The following is a 27,064-nucleotide window of genomic DNA, read 5'->3' on the forward strand; positions in this document are numbered from 1 at the left end:
CTCATGGTATGAATGAATATGAAAATCTCCAGTATGGTAAAGGGTAGAAAAAGGCAAATTAGGCTATGGCAGTCCAACAGTCATAGTGTCTTCTCAGAGAGATTGTGACTGAGAAGAATCAAGTAGATTGTGGATGGCCTCTTATCACTATAGTGGTTAAGCAGTTTTTTATGTTAAGTTAGAGGTAAGAGACAGTGCTTCCAGGCCAAGAAGAGTCTGTGGCTCATAAAAATACTGATGATCTCAGTGACCTAAAATGTACTTTTAATAATCATGAACACAGTGTGAACAAGAACGATGTTTCTATTCTGCATATGGAAAATAAATAGAGACAAGGCTGAGAAGTTTTAGATGCAACTAGTGTACAGAAACAGTGACAAGTAGAGCCAAGTGCCATTTGATTCTGCTTCCTTTTTTTAAAAAATGAGTTTGTTTCTTTTCATTTGAATTTTAGATGAAAATCTAAAATGACAACTGAATTACCCACAGCGATTATATCAGATAGTCAGGGTAAATTCTTGAATATGTGAATTTACCCAAGTTGCTTTATCTTTCTGAGCCTCAGTTTCCTCATTTCTTCAGTTTCCACATTGTGCAAGTTACATAAGATTAAAACATTACGTGAATATGACAGGGTTCGATAGCCATACTATATGTCCCCCCCATAGCTGTCTTGAATATAACAACTAATTAGTGAGCTCATGATAAAGCAAACCTACATAGATGTTGTAAAGATGCCTTCTCTGTGGGAGAAGGAGACAGAAGTTGTGTAGAAAAGCAGTAGTCTTGTCTCCTTTGTTTTCCCATTGGCAGGTACCCTGATGGCATCTAGCTGAGTAGCCAGTCTTCCATATATTGTCTGACACTACATCATCACGAGTTGGTTTGGTTCTCAGGGCTTCTAGATATTTAGTGTGTTTCTGGTTCTTCGTTTATCTGAGAAGCAAATTAGGACAGAAACAGTTTTAAATAATTCAGCGCTTGGTCAATCCACATAAACTGAAGATTCCAGACTGTCCATTACATACAATAATAGAAGAGACCACAATGCTTATTTTAGTTTTGTAGTTGATCCAGTCTGCCTGAAAGCCTGTGAATTAGGGGATTTTCCAACATCAGACTAAAAGTCATAGAAGTACCTTTCTATTTAAAATATTTTGTAATGCCATGAAAGAAATACAAATACTGTTCCTGCTAGCATCAATTTACAGCAAAAATACAACTCTTAAAAATGCAGTAATATCTATAGAACCCCTACATTTTCTTAGGGGATTTTATTACCAAGTTTTGGATCTCTCCCTGGCTTAATTTGGAGAAGATAACACAGTTCTTTATGTTTGTGTAATAACGTTTTATGGAGAATAAACTAGGTTATTGAACTTTATATATGTGTGTGTGTGTGTGTGTGTGTTTATAACAATTTTGAACCATACATACAATGAACTATATCTGTTATAGTTTAAACATTTTTGGCCTTAATAATTTTGAATTCCACTTTAATAATTGTAATAAACATTTTGAAAATTTATTTATATTTTATGAGAAATATAACTGCATTTGGGTTGTGAGTACCTGATTTTGTGTTTGATTTTTGCTTAATATTTGTATATGTTTGTTCGTGAAATAGTTAAAATGTTTCTTAAAAATTAAAGTACACCGTGGACCTTAAATTGACAGTTTATTTAGAGCACATTTCTTTACATCTATGCAGAGAGTGAATATTGATTGCAATAAGGATATACTTCAGTAAAGGAAACAATGATTTAGAATTGTGTGTGTGTGGGGGGGGAGTGTGTGTGTTTTTCTTAAGGATTTCATTAGATAAATTGAAGCCTTTTTGAGGGCAGTACCCAGGTCCATCCACACTGGTGATATATATTAGCAACTCTTTGGTGCACAGTATATGTCTGGTGAATGAATGAATGAATGGTAATTAAAAGCATTCATAGAAAATTTCAGTTTCTTATGCTACTAGAATCAGTTCTTCTTGAAATCAAGGTCAGGAGTGGGGAAGGGGAATCTGTAATGTCAAAATCAGCTCATTCTATGTTGGAAAATTCCACAGAATTTTCTCTTCCAGTGCAATCTAAATGGGTTTCATAATAGAATCATAGATTGAGGCCATTGGAATGGGGTAGTACAAAAATCTCCTTGTTTTCACTGATAAGAAGTTGAAGCTCCTAGAGATTCCTGGGAAACATCACATATCTAGAGCACACAGGTGACGAAACCTTGTGTGTTTGTATGTATGAGTGTTGATACTTTTGTGCCCGTCAGTGAACCATTTAACTTGTTTTTCACTTTAGATGTTTAAGCTTCTATAACAAGAATGTGAAAGTTACTTTTCATTGTTCTGGGGAGCGTGTGTGTGTGTGTGTGTGTGTGTGTGTGTGTGTGTGTGTAGTTTTTCCCAGCACAAGGAGTTTCTTTAGGTGTCCCAAGTCCTGTGATGACTGGCAGTTGGGATTGTAACAATAACTTTTACAGATAGAACAAACAGAGGCAGAAATTGCCTGAAGCGTGAAAACTTGCAGGAAACATAAGGGTGGGTCACATAATTGTCCCATAGTGAAGCAGGGTGCAGATTAGGAATCTTTATGGTTTGCCAGAAGTTGCTGGTCATAGAAGGCTGTTTAAGTGCTCACTGTCAACAAGGAAATCACGGGCAGCACTCAAAGTGGCTCACCTCTGATTTATTCATAAACCTCACAGGAGCACTTGGCTTTGTTCTTGCTCTAGGAAAGGGGACTGATGCCAATAAGGACAGGAATAAAGAGCTCCTTGCATGGTCCAAGAGTGAATAGCACTTTACCTCAAAGCCTGACCTCCTCTCTGGCAGTCTGTTATAGGGGAGTTGACTCTGATTGGCTGTGTGTCTTCAGATGAATGCAGAGAATGAGGTTGTAACAAGGATCTATCTACTCTGTAAACTCCTGAGTATGTGTAACAAGACCTGTGCAACTGGACCTTGGGGTCTTACTTAACCTAAAGGTTGTGGTCTTTATGTGAAATGGAAAAGCTTTCCTTGACAAAGGATTTGAAAAGTTTCACATTTAATAATTGTTGGGAAAATATTGTTTCTTTCTAATTGAAGAATACAGTGATCTCAGAGTAAAATTGGTTTTGACAATCATCTCCTCCCCTCACCCCCACCCACTTTACAAGAGGGAATTAGGAGACATTTAATGTTCTATGAAACAAAGAGTTTGAGAAAAAAATCTAGGTAAGACATAGGTGCAGAAACAAAGAAATGGGCTTGTTTACCAACTAATTAGCCATGTTTATCTGAGAAGCTTCATTCGTGTCACTTCACAAATTATGTATGTTCTGCTCCAGACTCCATGTTGAGGGGAACAAGGCAAAAGGCCTTTAAAAAAAGACAGTCAGCTGGCTGGCTTTCACTGGGGCAGAGGTTGAGTGGAGTTGCTTAAATCCCCAGAGCAACATTAAGTTAAATGCTAGCCTCTCCCCCACCCCCAATCCTGTCCATTCTGGCTTCACTTTTCCCTCTTGGATGACATTGGTTTCTTATTACTTTCAGTGCATATATTTACCAATACATTTATTTCCCCTTTAAATTTTCACAACTCATTATTGGAACCCAGAAGGGCCTTCTAAGGAGATGGCGATGAGAGTTAATGATATAGCCTTAGATAAAGCCATCCTCCTGTGCAGTCACATCAGACTCATCAGCTCATTTGTCATGGCTGAAGTGAAAATGTCAAGGCCAATGAGTGTATGAGTGGTGAAGGGGCGAAAGGGCTTTTGGAGAGAGACTTTTTTTTTGGTACTGGGATTCAGCCATGGCTTAGATCTAACTCCAGGGAAATTTTGGGATTAGCCAATGCTGTGTACAAATCTTTAGCCCTATAGAATTAGTTGAGAAAATGGAGAGGTGGAAGTCATGAGGATGGGTACATTTCTGAGACCTTCTCTAGGATGCCATCCCAAAGCTACAGACAAGCATGAGCTACACTGATTAAAACAATTTTAAGGATGTTTTCAGGATCATTAACTTTCCAACAAGATTGAAGTCAAAGGTTTGAATGGCTTCAAGAGAAGACATGCATACAATATGCTAAATATGTATACATAACTTTTGTTTGAAGTTTAGCTACCTTGAAAAGAACTCAATTCTTTTATTCATCATGAAGCTTTCCAGAGAGATATTTGAATACAGAAAGGAATATTCAGGTATAAAGTCCTTCTGACAGTACTGTAGAGTGAAAGTTAACATTTAATTCGAATAAAGTTCTTCTGACAGTACAATAAAGTGAAAGTTAACACTTAATTTAAATAACAATACTGATGGGGAAATACTTGTTACATTATTGAATTTGCAGGAAACCCAGAGGCTAAATTTTCTTTACACAGAGTTCTTGCTGAAACTTTAATTGAAAAGTAACTTATTTTCTCTAGTCCCAGGAGCTCTTATCTTTGATAGACCAATAGTAGCAGATTTACTTCATTTTGGGTCCAGATAACTGTTCTCTCTCAGATAATGTACCCATACAACCTTTTCTTGTTTAATTCTATTGATTTACAGTGTTAAAGCGGAATAATCTGATACCTGTTTCCTGCCCTTTGAGTATTTGTCGTCAAAGAGGCTGATTAGTTTTTCCCCCAGCTCTTTAGCTATTTTAAATGTATAATTATCATTACATGTCATTTGATAGCAGCACTAATTGCTGCCAACTATTGTCTGTTTGCACTTAATACTGAAACCTGATCAACATCCTGCTTTGGTTGATGTTTGGTGGTAAACTTTAATTAACTCTTATTGCATTGAAGAAGAGTTCAGGCTTGGTGCTAACTAATCATTTACCTTCATTATGTCCTGACAGCTCCACTTGTTCTTGGTCCTAATAGATACACCAGTCAGTAAATAAACCTGTACAGCTCAGGCCTTGTAGTTCCTCCACACCGATATTTTGCTACTTAAAGTATAAGATAATTGGGCACAGATAATTATTTAGTTAGTTTTCTATCTCTAGTTCTACAGACACTAATCTTAAATTGCTTTTTTCATGCTGGACAATTTCATTTTAATAGAAACTGTAGATTTGAGATAACATTATTCCTTCAACATGGCTCCTGTGACCATGCATCTTTTGAATCAATACAATTAAGCTTGTCTCCTGTTGGAATTCTTGTAATTATTTTTCCTGAAATACTTTTCCTGTAATGATATTGAAGTTAAAGTAATCAGGTTACCAGCAGATCATGTAAAATTCAACTCAAAATTGCTGGCTGCTTGATTTTAATTTGTCTGACATCAAGTTTGTTTGAAAAGGGATAATATGTGGGTAAACCAAGGAGCTTATAATTATGGTTGACGTTTGTTTGTTTATAATGAAATCTAATTAAAGTTCATACATTTAAAACACAAAAGTTAATTACTGAATTGCTCACTTCACTGATGGGCGGCAGTCAAATTAAGTTTTGGGCCAAAAGGAATGAAAAAAAGAAAAGTAAGGAAGAAAACAAGGAAAACCCCAAACAAAAGGCTCTTCATAATAGAAATAACATAACCAAATAATCTTAGTAATCAAACATGAATTTGCCAATATTTCATCCAGAAGAAAACTTGGCAGTCTACTTATGTTCTCGATTATGCTAGTCCTAATGTGGTTTTTAATGTAAAGTAATTTAAAATATGTACATGGGATATAAAAAAGGGACTTTTATTTGATAGATTCTAAGAACGTTATGAACTAAGAGTCAATTGGTTGTGATTTAAAGAATTATAGGTATAATTTGCTTCATTCAAACTATTTGAAATCATGTAAAAGCATTGAAATCATTGCTCAGGAAATAGGAATGTTTGTTGGAATACCTGAACCTGTGATTAGTTTTATGAGGATAATTATGGTATGTATACTCTGCAAGAAATGATTTTTTGGATGTACTTACACTGTTACATTTATTGTATATTGGTTATAAGATCATATTTGTGGGGAAAAGTATAATGTAAATAATTACCCAGTTGTTTTCTCTTTCAAATAATCAGGTGTCAGTGGTTCAGTTACCAGTTCTACATATGAATAGACGAGCGAAAAATATATCTACATAAAATGTAGATTGTCTTTTCTTACACTGTAGATGAGATAAATACCATGTGCAGTGATTTTCACTCATCTTGTAAATCTCTTTTTGAAGTGAAAATTTCTATATTCATAACACCAAGTAAGATTACTTTTTAAATGTCCCTAAGTGATGGCTTAAAATGTATTATCACCTCAGCATTCTGTGGATAGACCAGAGAGATTAGCCAACTACATTCTAAAGTCTAACAATAGAAATGTACAAAAGACATGGCACATATGATTTATACATTTTCAAAAATGATGGATGTGGTCCATATTTTTTCCCTCCAAGGTAAACTAAAGGGTTTCCTTCTGGTTAAGACGTATTTAGTGGGGTGATACACTTGAACTCTCATATATGATAGGAATTGAGGGAGAAGATCTAAGAAAGGAAACTAAAAGTCTCCATTACTGAGATGCTTATAAAATTGACATCAGTTTATAGAGTCTGGTATTTTTAGGGAATATATGTATACATTTTAAATATAATACCCAATCATTTTATAGAAATACATTTTGTTAAAACATTTAAAGGTTTATATGTTCATATAACTCAAATCCTCTTTTGCATAGACAAGGCAAGGGAAGATGAATTAATACCTGAGTATGTCTGGGTAATAGCATTTAGAAGTTTCCATTCCTTCTGTAGAGGAAGTGTAAGAAGTTGACATATTCTCACAATATTGGCAAACAGCAGCTTTCTAGTAATACTTTAGTTGATTAGGACATCTTTACCCATTAATGAAGCAATCACTACAAAGCCCCAATGTCAGCTGGAATAGGAACAAAACAGTATCAAAGAATCAGAAAGAGGCACTGAATATAATTACAGTTCATGTCCTTGTTTCACACCAATGCAAGCTACTCATTTCCACACAAGAAAAGTAGAAATCAACTAGCCTGGTTGAAAGCACCAAAGTTTCATGAAAGTCTTGGGTCATCTTTGTCCACTGATTCTGTAATTTTCCTGAAGCAGATAAATAAAATGAGTCATAAGATAGAGTAATTTTGTTAAAGAGAGATTATTGATTCCTCTCAGAAGAAAGTAACTGGAGTTTGATTAAAGTTGTAAAGAAAAGAGTAAAACTCCTATTTCCCATAACTAATCAAATTAAGAACTATTGGACTCAGTGGTAAAGTATACCTTTCCTCTTTAGTTCTGCAAGGCACATGTTTAATGCTATGGCATTGTGACATGCAGTACATGTAAACTTAGTGATGTGAGACTGGATAAAGGGGAATGAGGGCAGCAAGAGGAAAAGTGGGGGGAAAATTAAAGAAGGACTAGAAGACTTTGCATCAGCCACAAGGGTCCTATTTATAGAGAAAGAAACAAATCTGCATTGAATAACTAATTTAGCTTAATGAGAAAAATGAGAGAGGGCCAGGGAAAAATGACTTCGTTGACTTGCACACTGACATTTGTCTTTGTAAACTTTCCCTTCTTAAAAATGTGCTTGTTTTAAATGCGGAATATATTTGGTTACATCCTTCTATTCAAACTTAATTACCTTCTCCCCTTTGTCATGACATGGGTGGAAAGTTTTTGCCGTGTCAGGAGAGGTCGTCACACATTCTTTTGCAGTTCTCTTCATTAATTCCTTCTTGCAGAAGCATTTTCTCTCGTGCTGGGAAGGTAGAAGGGTGTAACAGAAGAGGCCTGAAACATCAGCAGGAAGCTCTAAGCTGGTTAATGCAGTATAATTGTCTGGACATAGACTGGTCTTTGTTTGTGTGGTTCACTCCGAATCAGCTGTAATTAACTCCAGAGTGTTTCCAGATTGCCAGCAAAGAAAAATTACAGCTTTTCTGTTTTAAATTGTAAAGCTCACAAACATTAACTATGCAGATTGCATTTACTTTGATATATTTCTATGCTGCCAGAGAAAAGCTTGCTTGGCTCCCCCATCCCACCTTTAAAAAAAAATAAAATGTGCTTTTGTTAAGTTATTTGATTTAGTGTCTATTGGAACATAATGGCTTCTTAATAGCTGGGTTTGAAACCTTTTCCCCTCATATTTGCAATTCTTTGACATCTTTCATTTGCCTTCTTTTTGCTAATATTTTAATGCTGCAGCAGGAGAGAAGTTATACAATCTTTTATGAGATGCTAAATATCTACTAAAATAAGCAAACTGCAGAGAAGGCTGGTGTAAAAGCTACCTTAAAGGATGGAGATCAAAGATGTGTTCTGACGTAAGAAGGGTTTCCACCCAGGTATTTACCTATGTTTTGTTATATCAAAAGAGAAGCTGTGTGAAAAGGACAATTTCACTGCCTTTACCTCTTGGTCAGCACACCACACCCTTTTAAAAGCTCTGTACAGTGGTTTGTAATTATGAATTCCAACGTGAGTAAAAATGAGGTAGTGGTGTGAACTAATACAGCCTGGTACACAAAAGATCTGTCAGCAACTGATGCAAGGGGGAAAAAAAAGTCCAACCAAAAATCTTTTTTTTCTTTCTTCTGAATTTAACAATAAGGAATTTAAGCCTCAATGTGGCTTTAGCAGCCAAAGAAAAGAAGCTCTGGTGTCTGCATAATACCACTTTGATGGATTTTTTTCATCAGTTCTCTGTACGTGGCAACAAATAAACAAGTATAATTATACTTGTGAAGGTCTATTCATTGCTTTGTCAGGATTAGATATATGTGCCGTTTTCACACTGCGCCTCTCTTTTGTCTTTGTCTAACTCACTATGACATATTGATAGAGGATTTGGAATGGGGAAAAGGCCACAGCAGAGACAGTGATGACCTTTGGAAACTTGATATAATTCAAGGATTTTTATTTATTTTCTTATTTTTTTTTGATTTGTAAGTTGTTACCAAATTCTCTTGTAAGTGAACAACTTTTAGGCCATTTAAAATGGAGTAAAATAAAAACTCTGAGTGCTTTGAAATGACTAAAGAGTAGATGAGCATGAAAACAATAGGCTGAGAAGCACATTGGTCTCCTTTCCCAGCACTTAGCAGAGTGGCTAACCTAGCATTCCTTTCCTATTATTCTGGCCTCTTGATCAGATCACGTTCTTTTTAATCATTTCACAAACACTGTCTCACTGGACCGTAGAAGAGGGCTGGAACAATCTCAATTAAAAAACAGAGGTAAAACTGGCCTCTCTGATTTTTGGTTCTAATGGGAAATCTGCTTACTGAATGCAAAGGAATTCTTCTATTGTTCAGAAAGGACCCCTTTCATTAGTCTGGCTCCTGTAGGTGGGTTTGGTCATTTAGCAGAACAGAGTTTGGGCAGAAGTGACTGCAGACGAAAGCAAAGCAGAAGGAGAGAGGTGGAGGGGGGGAGTTCTTTCTGCATCTTGTCCATTATTTCTGAAAGAGAGAATGGACATGATCAAAGTCACAAATCTTGTGAAATACTGAGAGTAATAAAAAAAAGTACATATATTCTAAGCAGACCAGCAGGTATGTATTACTCTGACTTTAGCATAGTTTTATCTTATGAATTTCTGGAGGGCTTCATTGGTTTTAAAAATAGAATGTTTGGCATTGGGGATGAGAAATTGGTGGACTGAATAGAAGACAGTGAAAATGGTGAAGTAACTTTTATAGTGAATTAACTTGGTATGCAATCATTTTGGAAAGAATCCTTTGGCTTAAGTTAAATGGTTGGCTTTGTGATCTTTATGCTAGGACATTCACAAAACTAGCATAAATTTCCAAGATGGATCACATTGATAAAAGAAAAATAGCCATCTGTCATTGATGAACAGTGAAATCACTTAGCATCATCTTCAGCATCACTGTACAGGCTGATCTAAACAACTCTGTAGCTGCATGAACTAGAATGATCCCATCAGAATAGACTGATAAACATGACTATGGTTATAGTTAATAGCTATAGAAAAAAATAAAAGTCAGGTAGTACATTTTCAGTTATAAATAGTTTTCAGTATAAATAGTTCTATTGTTGGCTTTAGAATGAAATGCTTTGATTGCATTGGAAAAGACATATATTTGACTTAGTTTCTGATTAATATGCTGCTTACTGAGAAAAACATTGATAAGTGATTTTGTGTAAAATTATGAATATGATAACAACATATAAAAATATATATCCTATATCTTAACACATTGCTTTGGACCCTTGATGGATCTTAATATATCTTGTGTGATTTTTGTATAGTCAATTCTGACTCTTTTAAGGTAGAATTCAAAAAGGGAAATCTATTTTATATAGAGAAATATGGAGATGATACATTCAGATTCTATTTGGCATGTGGCCAAAATTATTAACTATATATTATTTATAACTCATTTGACATACATTTAGAATATGTGTAATCATTCAAATGGATTTTCTTTCTGTGTGTGTGTGTGTGTGTGTGTGTGTGTGTGTGTGCTGAGGACTATTGCAGAGATAAAGAAAAAAATTGAATTCTAATAATGTAATGGCTTAGAAACTTTTACAAAACCATAAGACACTTGGTAGCTTTCTTTGATCTTTATAGTTAAGATAAATGTTCCTTCAAATATTAGATGTATGAACCAAGACTCATCCATTATTTTATCATTGTGGGAAAAGCATTAAGGTCCTAGAACTTTGTATTTTAATTACCATCACAGTTTAGTACTTTCCACCTTGCTTTTATTCCAGACATCTAGTGTCACTATGAGTTCTTCATTTAAGTCTAGCAAGGGATGCTATTTTAGGCACTTTTTTTCTGCCTTCAGTATGTATACATTGTGCAGAATTGGTAAATGCAAAGGTAAACATTAAAGTTTGTGGCCTAATTAAAAAAATTATTAAGTTTTCATGGTATGGTTATCAGATTATTTCACAGGGTTTTAAAAGCTGCAGGCATGTCATGAGGATAATTAACCTGGAGCTCATCAATGATTAAAATTACACACTAAGCTTTGTGATGTTTGATTCTTGAGCAATTATAATGTCATTTTAACCATCTCCAATACCAAAATGAATTTTGATTTCCTTTTCTGATCTTCTGATGTATTCAAAAGTCATCACTTCTCTCTGATTTTGCTGATAAGATTAGATTTGATTATAGTAAGGACACTAAGGACACTATCAATAAGCTATTCTTCACACTTTCTATATCAGTGACCTTCAATAATGTCTTCCTTCTAAGAAAAATATTGAAAGGAATTTTTAAGATACATAGTAACATCGGTGGACCGAATCCTCTCTCTTGTTTTCTAGCTGTCTACTAGTGAAGACTACCAAAATACAGGGCTGAGAGGAGAATCCTGGCTGAGATAGTGCTTGTCTGTTATAACTGATATAATTTACAATGTAATACAACACCAGACTTCCTTGTTTCAGAAACTGTAGGGATGGGGGTGAATGTGTTGATTCTTTTAAATTAAGGAGTTCTTGGCCATGAAGTTATGAGTCCCTTTTATGAGTTCCTTCTTTCATAAAATCAAGGCCATACCTATGTCATAGGCCAAAAATAAACACTAAAGTTTCAGGCCACTCAACTCTTGTGTATAGACCCAACATTCTGCAAATGAAGAGATCTGTGGGGACTCAGGGAAGCTTAGCTACAATCAAGCTGATATCACAGTAGCTGACATATGCAGGCAGGCAGGCAGGCAGGCAGGTGTGCAGGCATGCACATACACACGCACACACACACACACACAAACACATACACATGTACAGGAGCACATTTTGTATAGACAATATGTCCAACTTTCCCCTGGCATTTTCCCCTGCTTCCAGAAATGGATACAGCTTTTCTGGAATGTATCATATACTTAGCAAAGGGAGTAGAAATAAATAAATAAATAAATAAATAAAACTTCAAGAAAATGATGGAAGGATTTTCACAGGGAATACATGTTTATGAATTGTTAAGCCAGCAGAGAGGTTGATTGAGGTAATGGTTGAGAGACAGGCAACTCAACAGGCTTGATAACATCAAAATGGTATTTAAAATGGTGTTCATTACGTACTGCAAGGGAGAAGGGAAAAAAAAGGAGTTAAAGCGATTGTCCCCTAGGATGATAAGACTGGCTGCAGTAAATATTAATTTCTGTTCCGTTGCCCATTGAAGTGACTGAAGTGTGTGTGGGGGGGGTGGGGGGGGGATTGTGATTGGTGCTTAACCAGGGCTAGCCAGATACCTGCTGAGAGCTGTTTCAAGGGGGAAGATTTGTAGTGAGCTGCTTTCCTGGCAAAATGAGAACCAAAGAGGAGTTTGGTCTGCTCTGCTTATGTCTGTAATATTTGTAATTTTAAGGTCTTATAGTTGTTGGTTTCCCCCTCCCCCACACACACCCAGTCCTAGTCACTGCCTGATAAAGTTGAGCAATTGCATGTTATTTGTGCTGTGCTTCTTTACTTGTGATTGTATGGGGATCTTGTTTCCATTTCTACTCTAATCTAGAAATTTTATTTTTTTAAGTATTTATGCAGAGTACATCCCTATGCATTTATTTTTTGTTAAGAAAACAGAAACGAGAAAGATCGGGATTTCTACTACACATATTTAGATTTTGTGTGCATGCTCATAGCTGTTTCCACAACACCTCAGATGTCAAGACATGCCTGAGATAGCTATCTACATTATTTGGCTACATTTGTACAAAGTCTGGCTGTGATAGATAGGTGAGATGGGTTTAAGTTCTTCCCCTCACCTTTTTAGATAGTCAGGTTTACGGCAGCTGTAAATTAGTGATGGGCTATTAGTGAGCTGTGTCATTATTTAATAAAAATGGCTTCTCTCACCTTATTTTTTATCCAGGTCCCTGACAGGCTGGATGAAATGAGATCCCCATGTAGCAATTGCCATGGAAACCTGTGACTCCCCTCCTATCTCAAGGCAGGAAAATGGGCAGAGCACATCAAAGCTTTGTGGAACGCCACAACTTGATAATGAGGTGCCAGAGAAAGTTGCAGGGATGGAGCCTGACAGGGAAAACAGCTCCAGAGATGACAACCTGAAAACGGATGAACGCAAGAGTGAAGTCTTGCTGGGTTTCAGCGTCGAGAATGCAGCTGCCACTCAGGTTACCTCAGCCAAGGAGATACCCTGCAACGAATGTGCCACTTCTTTTCCCAGTTTACAGAAATACATGGAACACCACTGCCCCAACGCCCGCCTGCCTGTCCTGAAGGATGACAACGAGAGCGAAATCAGCGAGTTAGAGGACAGTGACGTGGAGAACTTAACAGGGGAGATAGTTTACCAGCCCGATGGGTCAGCATATATAATCGAGGACTCCAAAGAAAGTGGGCAGAATGCACAGACTGGGGCAAACAGCAAACTGTTCTCCACAGCGATGTTCCTGGAATCCCTGGCATCGGCTGGCGAGAAGAGTGATCAGGCTGCCTCTGCACCTGTATCGTCGTTCTACCCACAGATCATCAACACTTTTCATATCGCTTCATCCCTCGGGAAACCATTTACAGCCGACCAGGCTTTCCCAAATACCTCAGCATTAGCAGGAGTTGGTCCTGTGTTGCACAGTTTCCGTGTCTACGATCTCCGACACAAGAGAGAGAAAGACTATCTAACCAGTGATGGCTCAGCCAAAAACTCCTGTGTGTCCAAAGATGTCCCGAACAATGTGGACTTGTCCAAGTTCGATGGTTGTGTGAGCGATGGGAAGAGGAAACCTGTTTTAATGTGTTTCTTGTGCAAGTTGTCTTTCGGTTATATCAGGTCATTTGTAACCCACGCTGTGCACGACCACCGGATGACCCTCAACGACGAGGAGCAGAGGCTCCTCAGTAATAAATGCGTCTCCGCCATAATACAGGGGATTGGCAAAGACAAAGAACCTCTTATAAGCTTTCTGGAACCAAAAAAATCCACTTCTGTGTATCCCCATTTTTCTACTACAAACCTCATAGGACCCGATCCGACCTTCCGCGGTTTATGGAGCGCTTTTCATGTTGAAAATGGTGACTCTGTGCCGGCTGGCTTTGCCTTCTTAAAGGGAAGCTCGAGCCCCTCCTCGGGCTCAGCAGAGCAGCCGCTGGGGCTCACCCAAATGCCAAAGGCTGAAGTGAATCTGGGGGGGCTGTCTAGTTTAGTGGTGAATACCCCAATTACCTCTGTCTCCCTCGGCCACTCATCATCTGAGTCTAGCAAGATGTCAGAGAGCAAAGACCAAGAGAACGACTGTGAAAGGCCAAAAGAGAGCAGCAGCATCTTACACCCCAATGGGGGGGAGTGCCCTGTCAAGAGTGAGCCCCCAGAAGGGGGAGACGAGGACGAAGAGGACACCTACTCCAACGAACTCGACGAGGAGGAAGTGTTAGGTGAACTCACCGATAGTATCTCTAGCAAAGATTTCTCTCTCTTAAACCAAAGCATTTCTCCTTTATCATCCAGCGTGCTAAAATTTATTGAGAAGGGGACCTTGTCCTCCTCAGCGACAGCTGCTGATGACCCCGAGAAGAAAAAGCAGACGGCTGCCCTGAGGGTCGGTGGCAGTGGTGTGGCTGCTAGCCATGGCACGGGGGGCAAGGACTTTGCAGATCCAAGTGCCACTAAGGACAGTGCCACCGCAGCCCAGCCAGGGGACACAGCCAGGGGAGACGAAGACAGCTCTGCCACGCCTCACCAGCATGGCTTCACCCCCAGTGCACCTGGCACACCCGGGCCTGGAGGAGATGGCTCTGCAGGCAGTGGCATCGAGTGTCCCAAGTGTGACACGGTTCTGGGGTCTTCGAGGTCTCTTGGGGGTCACATGACTATGATGCACTCGAGGAACTCGTGCAAAACCCTCAAATGTCCCAAATGTAACTGGCACTACAAATATCAGCAGACCCTGGAGGCCCACATGAAGGAGAAACACCCTGAGCCGGGAGGCTCTTGTGTTTATTGTAAGACTGGACAGCCTCACCCACGGCTTGCCCGGGGAGAGAGTTACACGTGTGGCTATAAACCCTTCCGTTGTGAGGTTTGTAACTACTCTACCACGACCAAAGGCAACCTCAGTATTCATATGCAGTCAGACAAGCATCTGAACAACGTTCAGAACCTCCAGAACGGCAACAGTGAGCAGGTGTTTGGCCACTCAACCCCGGCCCCCAACACCAGCCTCAGTGGCTGTGGGACACCCTCTCCCTCCAAACCCAAACAGAAACCCACCTGGCGGTGCGAGGTGTGTGATTACGAGACCAACGTGGCCAGGAACCTCCGCATTCATATGACCAGCGAGAAGCACATGCATAATATGATGCTTTTGCAACAGAACATGAAGCAGATCCAGCATAACCTGCACCTGGGCCTGGCCCCGGCAGAAGCAGAGCTCTATCAGTACTACCTGGCCCAGAACATAGGCCTGACCGGAATGAAGCTGGAAAACCCGGCTGACCCTCAGCTCCTGATCAATCCATTCCAGCTGGATCCAGCCACAGCCGCGGCCCTGGCACCAGGACTCGGTCAGTATTCGCTGCTCTTCTGCACTGTTGTCACTTTCTAATCACATTTGGACTTGGCGGGGTCTCTCTGGGAACCAGTGGCAGGTGCCAACACACTGGGGACAGTTTACTAGAAAGGACTTTCTTAAGTTGCCCCTGCATAAACTGCCTTGGCTGGCTAGAACTTCAAAGCTGGATTGACTTCAGAGAGGATAGAGTTAAGGGATCCATGGCAGCTTGTGAGACAGTTAGCAAACTGTCTTCCTTGAGGAGGTTGATTAACAAATGCAAATTGGCATTAATTGCTTGCTGTCATTAGTCACAATTAACAAGGGCTGTAGTTCAATCAAGGTGGACTGTTCCTTTGTGAGAGCAAAAGGAGCTACTGTCATTTTCATTACATATTTTTGAATGATTATTGAAATAGCCATGATGGAAGATAGTTTAAAGTAACAAGAAGACTTTATCCCAGGTATATTTGCCTATAGATTACAGGACCTCAGAAAGCCTTAGCCAAATCTCATCAAGATTGAAGCCAAATTGGGAAATCAACAATTAGTGTTTATGGAAGTTTAGCTAGCGTCTTAAATTGCCAACACGTGACTGTTTTGTTATGGTATCGATCAACATTCTTGTCTTGGCAAAATACAAATTTCAGAATGACATCATGCCCAGTAGGAGTAATTAAAGCTATCTGATGAGGGAATTTAGAAGTTGAAAGGGATGATTGTAATTGATCCTGATTCAATCCTATTACAGCTTTTTATAGTTTAAGCTCTAGAGAAAGCCCATTCCTCGTCAAGACTTTATTTTTACAGATTCCTTTTGGTGTGCTGTGTTTTCTAGTCTCTATTTTTCCTTTTAATTTTTTTTCCCCTGTAGTAAATAATGAGCTGCCGCCTGAAATCCGGCTTGCCAGTGGTCAGCTAATGGGTGATGACCTGTCCCTCCTTACTGCAGGAGAGCTGTCACCTTATATCAGTGACCCAGCGCTGAAGCTATTCCAGTGTGCTGTTTGCAACAAATTCACCTCTGACAGCCTGGAGGCCCTAAGTGTGCATGTGAGCAGTGAGCGCTCTCTCCCTGAAGAGGAATGGAGGGCTGTAATTGGAGATATCTACCAGTGCAAGCTCTGTAACTACAACACGCAGCTTAAAGCCAACTTCCAGCTCCACTGCAAGACTGATAAACATATGCAGAAATATCAACTGGTGGCCCACATTAAAGAAGGGGGCAAAAGCAATGAGTGGAGGTTGAAGTGCATCGCCATTGGCAACCCTGTTCACCTAAAATGTAATGCCTGTGACTACTACACCAACAGTGTGGATAAATTACGCTTGCATACCACCAATCACAGGCACGAGGCGGCCCTGAAGCTCTACAAGGTAAGCAGCGACATCCATTTCTGTTGGCACAGAATAGACAAGGAAATTAACTGTTTCAGAGCTTGGAGCACAAATGTGCAAGGTAACAGATGGATAGGGAGAGAGAGAGGATGAGAGAGAGAGAGAGAGAGAAAAAAGAGAGAGGGACACAGAAAGAGAAAACCACAGAGAGACAGAGAATAGCAAGATAGATGCACGGGCTTTGAGTAACAGTCTGAGAAGCACATTGAAATATAGGATAATGGAGAATTTATTTAAAAGATGTGTTACATTTCCCCTTTCCACTTGTCTCAGTGGCAATGAATGGAAGTACTTTTCTGGGTATTGTCATAAATCAAATAATACCTTAAAATCCTTTTAATTTATTTATTATTTTGAAAAGCAAAAGCAACACATGACACTGCTCTTAGCTAAATGTGATTGGTTGCAAGAAGCAGAGGACACAATTGGTATCTTCCCTTGTGAATGCATCACTTATCTGGAAACAGATAAGAACAATCTTAACATGATGCCTTCTTTCTCTGTGCGTGCATTTTCACTAATATTGAGTAAATACTCTCTTAACATTAGATGAAATTCTTCAAACGTAAACTCTGTTGTTTTATAACTAGTAATAAGTCTTTTTCTCTCGTAAAGCATATTTTGTAGTTATATATATATATATGTTTATAAAATGATAAGGGAAATTTTGTGTTTCCTGGGAAAGCTATGATGATGTAATACATAATTGTAAATGATGATTGGTCAGCATGTCTGGGTGCTTTCAAAGCCGTAATTTACTGATTATTGTCTTGGTTCATATACAGCTGTAGTACAATTCATGAATAACTAACTTGACTATTCAAAATTCTTTCTTGTCTAAAGAATAGCAATATTCAGGAAAAATGTAAATCATTTGTCTTGTAATGAATCCTAAATATGATTATGAAACCCATCTTGCAGGTGTTACCTATTGATTTACACGAGAAATCATTGAGTGAACCAACAATATAATACCTTTAGCTTTTAAAGTCCTATTTGAAATTACGAATACACAACAAAAAGAGTAGATGTGGTTATCTGGATTGGGTATAGCAATTATTTTATTTGGGCTGCTCTAGTGCTGTATGTTTGGTTTTCTTGGAGTTTAAATTCAAGGTGGATGTACTATCAATAAATCCCTAAAGAGGGAGTGTGAGAATTTGTTATACTGTTCCTGTGACATTGGCACTTTGTGGATCAATAATGAAAGTATTAGATTTGGGTTACCCAGTTTGTGGTGGGCAGTTTGTGGTGGGCAGACCCTAATATAAGATGGAATGTTTCTAAGCATTAAAAGTGTAAATTCATAGGTCTTTCAGACAGCTCTTTAATTGTCTACTATTTTTGTGGACACTTGACCTAGTAAAAGCATGAGGAAAAGAAATCATTAAGTTTATGTAAATAATACATTTAGACCTTGGGAGCTATATAGAATATTTGCAAACTATGTTTATATTCATTCAGCAACTCTAAGCCTTTAAATTAGCATGTTGTGAATAGAAGTTGTAAATATACAAATTTCTCATTTTATTACACTCATCTAAAAACATAGAGAAAGAGGGTTATAATTAATTTTTGCAGAAAGTTATTTAATCAATTTGATATTTTTTAAAATGTATGTAGGGGTGTCTCTGCATGGTGTGTGTGTGTGTGTGAAGTTTATTGATTCTTTCTGTAAATGTGGATTGGCCATTTCATTTTTCCACGGGGAGATTTGCAAGGTGCCAGAATGACTCTTGAAGTTCCTTTGCAGGAAGACTTAGACATTGTCTCTGAGTTTATAATAACCACTTGAGATAAAAGCTTCATTATTAATGAGGCTTTGAAGCTAAGGACAAAACCAAAAAGACTTGCTTTTATCCTAAAGATTTTATAAATCATATAACTATACTTTTATAGCTTTAGTGAGTATAGTGCTTGAATATGGTCATCCCACAAACAAAAAGTTACTTGACTGAACTTTACGTGAATTAAGAGAAGATTAGAGAAAACTATCTGAGCAGCTGAAACCTGGCATGAATCAACTCAACCTTATTGTCCTTGAAGGACTTTATTCTAGTAATAACCTGAAAGAAAAAAAACAACACAAAATCTCTAGGGGAGCAATGTGCTGAGCATACCATATCCAAACTGATTTCAGAAAGTGTGTAGTCAGACATCGAGGATTTTCAGCTCTGTAATGAGGATATTAGCAAGCTTGGCCGCCTTATGTCGGCACAATAAAATTAGTTCATAAGTAACATTAATTGCTTTTAAATGGAAATTTAACAAATTGGATTGGGCCTGGAAAAAAATCACCATTTATTGTACAGTTAAAATATTAAAATTAGACTTAAAGTAGTTTCAGGGTTAATGAGTACACAACAATCTCCTACATAGATATATTTTCATTAAGAGTTTAATTTACGTTATTTTGCAGCATGAGTTATTTAGACATTAGAGTTAAATGACAAGTGGCAGTTATAAGACAAATACAGAACTGCGAGAAAACAGCTTTCCTCATTATTGACAACATATTGATTCATAACACTCTAAGTGTGATGATGTGTCATTTCGATTTGAATAAACCATTTTGCCCCTCGAACTGTCAAAGTAAAGCTGTGTTACTTAAAAGTGTATGCCGTTATTCTAGTTTAAAGAGGTTAAAAGTTAAAGGTTAAGGGTTAGCTTAAAAGCATCATCTGCCTAGCTGCTTAACTTTAAAATGATCAATTTAATGAAAATCTGTTTTACAGATGTTGTTTTAATGTATTTGGCAGGATTTAGGCAGCTTTAACATTAGACGTATGCTAGTAAAAATTATTTCTTTATTTGACCAGAACAACACCTTTCCTTTTATGTTTAAGGTAGATGGCTTGTGGGTTATGGTATTTTGGCAAAGAACCCAGAGGCAGAATGTGTTGATGATCTTTCCATATGTACTCAAAAAGAAAAAAAAAGAATACCTTTATGTCTATTGCTAACGATGGCTGCAAAAACAAACAAAGCTGTATTCATTTTTTGGCATGGTTATTTTCCTACGAGTTTTTTTAATAAAGAAGAAGACTTTTATTATTAAGAAATCTTACTCATTTCTTCAAGCAAAATTCTCTACAGTTCTTGTGATTATTGCATTTTGATTTTCCCTCAAAAATGTTAATGATGAAGCAGAATTGTTAAGGAAAATGAAAGGGGAAACAAAAGGAAATTTCAAATTTCCTTAACCTTTTCTTTTAACACAAGTATGTACATTTAAAGCAAAGTTTAAAAACACTGAGTATGCATACATAAATTTGTCCTACAAAGTAAATATCTATATATACCTATTCATATCTCCACACAAACATGTATTTAAAAAATACGAAAAATAATGCTCTTAAGCTAACTTACTTATTACACTTCATTATATTCTTCCAATCTTGTGCTTTTACATTCTTGGACAGTTTTAGTCAACTCATATTTACATAAAGGGTCCCAAATAGAAGTTTGTAGAATGAGGAACAGACTGATGAATAAATTGGAGTGGGCATTAAAGAGGCTCTTTGTTTCTGATCTTTATTCTAAAAATCAAATAATGTATTGGAATTTGTATTTCTTAAGCAATCCCAAACTTTTCTCAAGATTCCTGTGGAAAGATACAAAAACCACTTAGCATTCCACATTCAGACTGGGGAAGAGCAAATAAGACTTTAGCAGTATTTCAGATTTACACTTGAGTTTATCTTTGGCTCAGTATGGCTGGAACTTTTCTAGACAGCTGATTGAACTAAACCCCACACTTCCTAGAACATATACATGCTCTTGCTCTACCTATATTTTGGCAGCTCTCCTACTAGGCTATGTGTTTGTAAGTGAGGTATTCACAACTCTTCTGGTTCAGAGTTAAAAGCATAATTTATAGGAGCCTCCCCCCACCACTTCCTGCATCTGCTTGTAGTAAGGCAAAGATGTCTAAGTGAATTCCATAATGCCGTTTCATATCTGGATTTCAAATTGGCTGAGAGCAGTGAGCAAATCTCTTGTCTCCATGGTAAGCAAAGGAAAGCACAAGGGATTTAGTCCTAGGTAACTTAAAGCATACCATTCCCCTGAGGAACATTTTTGGGTTTTTCTCATTATCCATGTTATAGATGAAAGAATACAAGTTAAGAAATAAAATCGAGGTGTAAGAGAAGGTTGCAGAGACAAGCATAAGTAGGTACACTGGCAGATGGGCATAAAAAGAAAACAAAAAAAGGGAATAATTGGCTTCACCCAGCTTTTTGTTGTTGTTGTTGTTTCAGTAGTAAGAAATAATAACCAAATCAGCTTGAAGTTAGATATGAGTCACAGGCTTTTTCATTCCAAAAGGTTTGAGTTCAGCTTTGCAATTTCAAATCAAATATACCCGATAGGTACCATTTCAATTACTGAACTGTCATTGTCCCTGTGCAGTGGTGGAAGAGGTCAGAAGATTGTGTGGGACATATTTGCATAAAAGTCATTGTGCAGAAGGAAATTGGAATATGTGTGTTTATCAACACACACACACACACACACACACACAGCTTTTCTCCTTCATCTTATTCTAGTCATTTGTTTAGATGAAGAAAGCTGTTTTGTGAGATAAACAACAGTTCTTTTCTGTTGCTAAACATTAAGCTGAATATGGAAATATTTTTGTACTTTTTTGTATTAGTTTCAGATTTATGTTCATTTCAAGGTTGAAAAGCAGTGTGAAATTTATTTCCAGTTGCAAGATTTGTTTTAAAGTAATCACAATTCAAATTATTTTATCGTATTCTCATATAAAAGGACAAGCAGGGATTGGGAAAAAAAAGTTACTGTAGTGAAACATTACATGCTTGTGAAATACTTATAACCAATAAATACACTGATCAAATGAAGAGGAGTTGGTTAGCTAATAGCAACTAATAAATCACTGGGGTTTTTAGATCACAATGTAATTGGCCAGCTCTACTGACTATGTCTCCTTCTGTTTTTAAGCTTGACATTTGCTGAAGCACAGCCTAGTGTTATAACTGAGCTACTCAGCACAAACATGGGCTTTTTACCATAGTCACATGGCAAGTAATATGTGACTCAAGGAGTGTATTACTCCAGAAATAAAGAACTATTGGAATATAGATAGACAGAAGGATTCTTTAAGATTGATGTAGATGATTTTTGTTAAATCAGTGTCAAGACAGATAACACAGTTATTAGTGTGTGAAATTATTATCCAACACAAATATAATTCTTATATTTTCTTTAGATAGTTTTATGATGGGCTTTCAATTTAATAAAGCCATTTCTGTGTACAGTGTGTCCTGATCATTCTGCCTTCCATCGGATCCCTATTTCCCTCAAGTTTTCTAGTTCCATTTTCACATATGCATTTTGAGTATTATGTTTGCATACACACCCACTTTTTCTCTGTTTGTCCCCCTATGTTTAGTCTCTTCTCCTGTTAAGACATATTTCAGCTTTCTAGTATTCATTTTGTTGAACTGCCAGGCAAAAGTTGCTTGATGTCTTTTTTTACGCATGACATTGGTACTATCATATCTTACTTTCGACATTTCTTCTTACCCATGTATGAAGCACTGTACTGCTTTCCATTTTCCTTACATATGGGCTGTTTTATCCTTCTAGATCACCTTGTCATGGAACTATGTCATGTGACCAGATTACCTATTTAATTCCTCAAAGAACATTAGTTCAATCAAAGGGAATAAGTATTGATAAAAGCAGGAGGCGTAGGGATATAAGTGGCTTTTAACTCTGTTTCAGTGTGTATTTGCTTAAAAAACAGTTGAATTTGGATGCATTTTTAATTTGGGGGAAAGGAGGAATTGTATCAAGAATCAGAATTAGGTAGGGAAGTTTCTTTCCTTAAGAAATTTCTTTACTTGCATTTTTTGTATTTATGACATTTTGAAATGGCTAAAATGAGCAAATTAAAAGATGTATTACTTCATCTGGGCACCAGGGTCTCATGCATGTAATCCTAGCTACTCAAGAGGCTGAAATCTGAGGATCACAGTTTGAAGGCATCTCAGGCAGAGAAGTCCCCATGAGATTCTTAGCTCCAATTAATCACTCAAAAACTGGAAATGGCACTGTGGCTCAAAGTAACAGAGTGCTAACCTTGAGCAAAAGGGTTCAGGAACAGTACCCATGCCCTGAGTTCAAGCCCCACACCCGACAAAAATAAATAAAGATAAAAAAATAAATTCTTTTACTTGCCACATGAATGTGCATGAGTGCACACACACACACACACACACACACACAAACACACACACACACAACACACACACCATACCACTGCCACCACTACATAAACATACCTCAGACACATGGTCAAGGGTTTGGCACTATCAATCACCTGACAACTGTTACCATATGATTAATTCCACTTTTGTGACAGTACCTTGCGCTTATACAATCACATGTGGATATGGGTACCATGACACCAGAGGTAGTAAGCGATTTATCACCAGGTGGTCACATAGGTAAAGCAGACTAAGAATGGTGTAATCTCATAGTTTAGTGTCCTGTCTCTGTGTGCTTCCTGGGCTTGCATGTAATCATGCCTATCAGTAGGGCTTGTGTAAAGTTGCTGAAATATTCACATGGGCGCTGGGCGGGCATGCAGCACTGAGCCACAGTCATCTGTTAGACAGGCCTTTCCCCGCTGAAAGGGTCTTGGCCTAGGGTGGAGTGAGGAGGAGCTGGCATGTGCATAATGACCACAGTGCTGCTTCCAGAACATCTGGCCTTCCTGAATTCTACTGGAAGTACTTTACCAAGTTTACTTGGACTCTGAGAGCCTAGGCTCAGGCTGAGTTCAATTAGACGTGGAGATTTGTTCATTATTTAGGTAATTCAAGCCTTAAAGGTAATTTTCCCTCACATTATCAGCATCTTTCAGGAGCACAAAGGAGGATGTGATTTATTAAAAAAAAATGAAGAGCCACAATAGAGCCAGAGCCCCAGAAGATAACCATTAAGAGATGACTTCATCAATTACAGAGCTAGGACTAAAGTTCTGCTTGTACCCCACTTATATTCCACTTTTCCCCTCCAATAAGATTCAGAAGTATTTACCGAGGACTTACTATGTGTCTTGTCTGGTTTTAAAATGTAACTGGTGTTCGTGTTTCTTCCACATAGTAAGGCAGAGCACTTTCTAAGATGCAGCCCTCTAATTAGACTAAAAAATTACAGACTTAACTTTTATAAATATCGACATATTCATAAAACTATTAAAACCATATATTTGGAGATGAGGGGTTTTCCTGATATTTTCCACAATACTTTGTGAAAAGGCTAATGAAGCCAGTCTCTTGGTCAATGAGTATATATAGAACAATGCCACTTGCTTTCCTTGGCTTATTGTTTTAAGTTTATTGAATAGCCACACTTGGTTAGAAATTTATGTTTTTTTTTCTTTCAAACAGGAAGATAATTCTGCTATTACCTAGAAAGTAAAGAAGAAAACCACATAATAAAGACTGTAAAATGTAACAGGTTATAACTGCATTCAATCCTCTAGTATAACCTGGTTGCTAATTTAGGATGAGTCTTGGAGAATCCCTGTAAATTCAGTTTACAGTACACTCACAGTTCTGCCTCAAGACATATTACTGTAACCACCAGTTACACTGCTCAGATTACAGATAAGAATAGTTACACACAGCAGCATTTTATTCCAGTTGGTTTAATGATCTTTTGTGTGATTTCTTTTTTTTTATAACTTTAAGAACTTTTGTAGTCTTGAATATAGTTCATGTTAAATGTACTTATATATAAATATAAAAGCATATGGAGACATGATACCCCTTGGATTCAGATTTCTATAAAATCTTTCTTTTGATGGAAGCATTAAATGTCATAGCTTCCACATTTCCCATTACTAAAAGACTTAGGAAAATACTGCCATCAATATTGTGTGTGTGCATGTGTGTGTGTCTGTGTATCTGTGCACGCACACACGTGCATACGTGTGTGTGTGTGTGTGTTTTGCTGGAGTTATGCTTCCTAGACAGATAGTATTCAACCACTTGGCCCTGTTTCTCCCTCCCCCACACCCCCCCTGCTGAGAAAGTCTTGCATTTTTTACTGAGGGATGGCCTTAGGCCATGATCTCACCCCATTTCCTACCCTCCACCAATAGCTACAATTTCAGTCATAAGTCATGAGTTCAGCCCCATCAGGCAGTTTTGAAGAAATAATCTTAAGGAAGGTTAGCACTGAAGAGCTATGTCCCTAAATATCTGCTGAGAAAACTGGAATGCAAGGTTAACGCTGGGAAAAAAATAAGTGATCATAAGATTCAACTGTATTGACTAAGGGCAGCTTGGAGAAAATGTTTTAAAAGTGTGTAATGGAGGTGCATGGGGGAATTTGCCAGTTGACTCTATTTGACCAGTGGCATATTGCAAAATCTATATTCCCAAAACTAACCCAATTTCTCATCCAAATAGTTTATCAACAGTGAAATCATATTGATCACTGACTTATCAATGTATATCCTCTTCCAAGGACAATGCTTTCTGAGGAGAGAACATTTACTGACAGTAAATATTAGTTAATAACTTTTGTACATTGCTATCTCATTTACCCTTCCTAACTATTCTGTTATTATTTAAATAAAGGACAGGAGAGTACCCTTGCTGAAGTCCTCCTGGTCAGTAACTGGTCAGCTGACTGGTTGTTAGCTGGCCATGTCCCAACTCTTGTCCTGTTCTACTTGTGAGGCACTGATGATAAGAAAACTTTCCTGTTTACTACTCAGAAGTCTGAGATCTGAGAATCATGTTTCAAAGCCAGCTTAGACAAGAAAGTCTGCAAGGCTCTAATCTCCAATAAATTATGGAGAAAGAAATCCATTTGAGCTCTGGGCTCAAGTGGTACAGCATTTCTCTTGAGCAAAAATGCTCAGGGACAATAACTAGGTCTTGAGTTCTAGTCCCAGGATTGACATTAAAAAATGAAGAAGGAGAAAACTTTCTTGTTTAAGAAAAAGGAAGAGCAGGCTGTGGGAAAGGAAGGGAAAACTAAGGACCCTGAACATAGGTTTTATCATTTGGCGTTCCACTTCCATGACTCCAAGGTAGAAGGATTGTAATGTGAAGCAATTTTACATACATTAGTAACTGAACCTATTGGCACATGTGATTGTAATCTACTGGAATGATAAACATTAAGCCCTTGATCATCTGATCTGAGAGAAGAAACTGCTAGTTAAAATGATTACTCATATAGTTTCTGTAACAACAGAATTTTCACTTTCAGCTACTCCATTTTACTGGTACGCTTTGGGTGTCTGGTATATTAAGTAACAAGGATTAGTAGAATATGTACTGCTTTAGATGCTGGGGTCTCATTGCTTGCAAGGAAAAGTCTGTGAAAAACCACACTTATTTAGGCCCATGGTATATCAGTAGCCTCTTTTCTCCAATTAATCACCAGAAAATCAGAAGTGGAACTGTGGCTTAAGGGGTAGGACAGTAGCCTTGAGCTGAAGAGCCCATAGTTCAAGTCCCACAACTGACAAAAAGAAAAAAAAAACTCAGAGACAACACTCAGACTGTGAGTTCAACTTCAGAACCCAGCATGCATGTAAGCACACACACACACACACGTGTGAGTGCACACACACGCACACACACACACACACACACACACACACACATACACAGTGCTTATTAAGAAACAGAGGAAAGTCTTTGCAAAAAGGAGTCAAGTGGAAGCAACATGAAGATGTTTTGCTGACTGCAATAGGCTGATTGATTTTTTAGTGCCTGGGCTGGCTTTGAACCTTCATCCTCAGATCTCAGCCTCCTGGATAGCTAGGATTACAGGTGTGACCCATTGCGTCCAGCTTATATTTGAGCTTTGTGCTAGCTTGAGCTCAAGGCTAGCACTCTACTACTTGATCCACAGTGCCACTTCCAGTTTTCTGGTGGTTAATTGGAGATAAGAATCTCATGGACTTTGGAACGTGATCCTCAGGAGTAGTTAGGATTACAGGTAATAGCCACAGGTGCTTGCCTCTTAAGAAGCATCTTTTAAAGAAATTGTTTTTTCCAGTTAATGTCTTCCCCCTGTAGTAGTCTATTTTCCAATTTGGTCTTAAAATCACAACAGGTACCAGTACATACTCAAGGCTCAGAGGTATCTTTGAAATTCAGGGATTAGGGAGTTTGAACAAATACTTCCTTAAATTGACCAAAGTAAGAAAA

General features: G+C 37.8%; 1 protein-coding gene across 1 annotated transcript in view; it reads left to right on the top strand.

Annotated features, from left to right (window-relative positions):
• The window catches only part of Zfhx4 (zinc finger homeobox 4), a 183,499-nt gene that overhangs the window by 10,535 nt on the left and 145,900 nt on the right, over positions 1-27,064 (top strand). Inside the window, exons 2-3 of the mRNA XM_090338972.1 lie at positions 12,818-15,468; positions 16,330-16,832. Of these exons, the coding sequence (XP_090195098.1) occupies positions 12,864-15,468; positions 16,330-16,832 (3,108 nt within the window). The 5' untranslated portion in view covers positions 12,818-12,863. The remainder of the gene's footprint in view (positions 1-12,817; positions 15,469-16,329; positions 16,833-27,064) is intronic.

Source organism: Megascapheus bottae, chromosome 9 (assembly GCF_031878675.1).
Source record: "Megascapheus bottae isolate mThoBot1 chromosome 9, mThoBot2.hap1, whole genome shotgun sequence".
Taxonomy (NCBI): domain Eukaryota; kingdom Metazoa; phylum Chordata; class Mammalia; order Rodentia; family Geomyidae; genus Megascapheus; species Megascapheus bottae.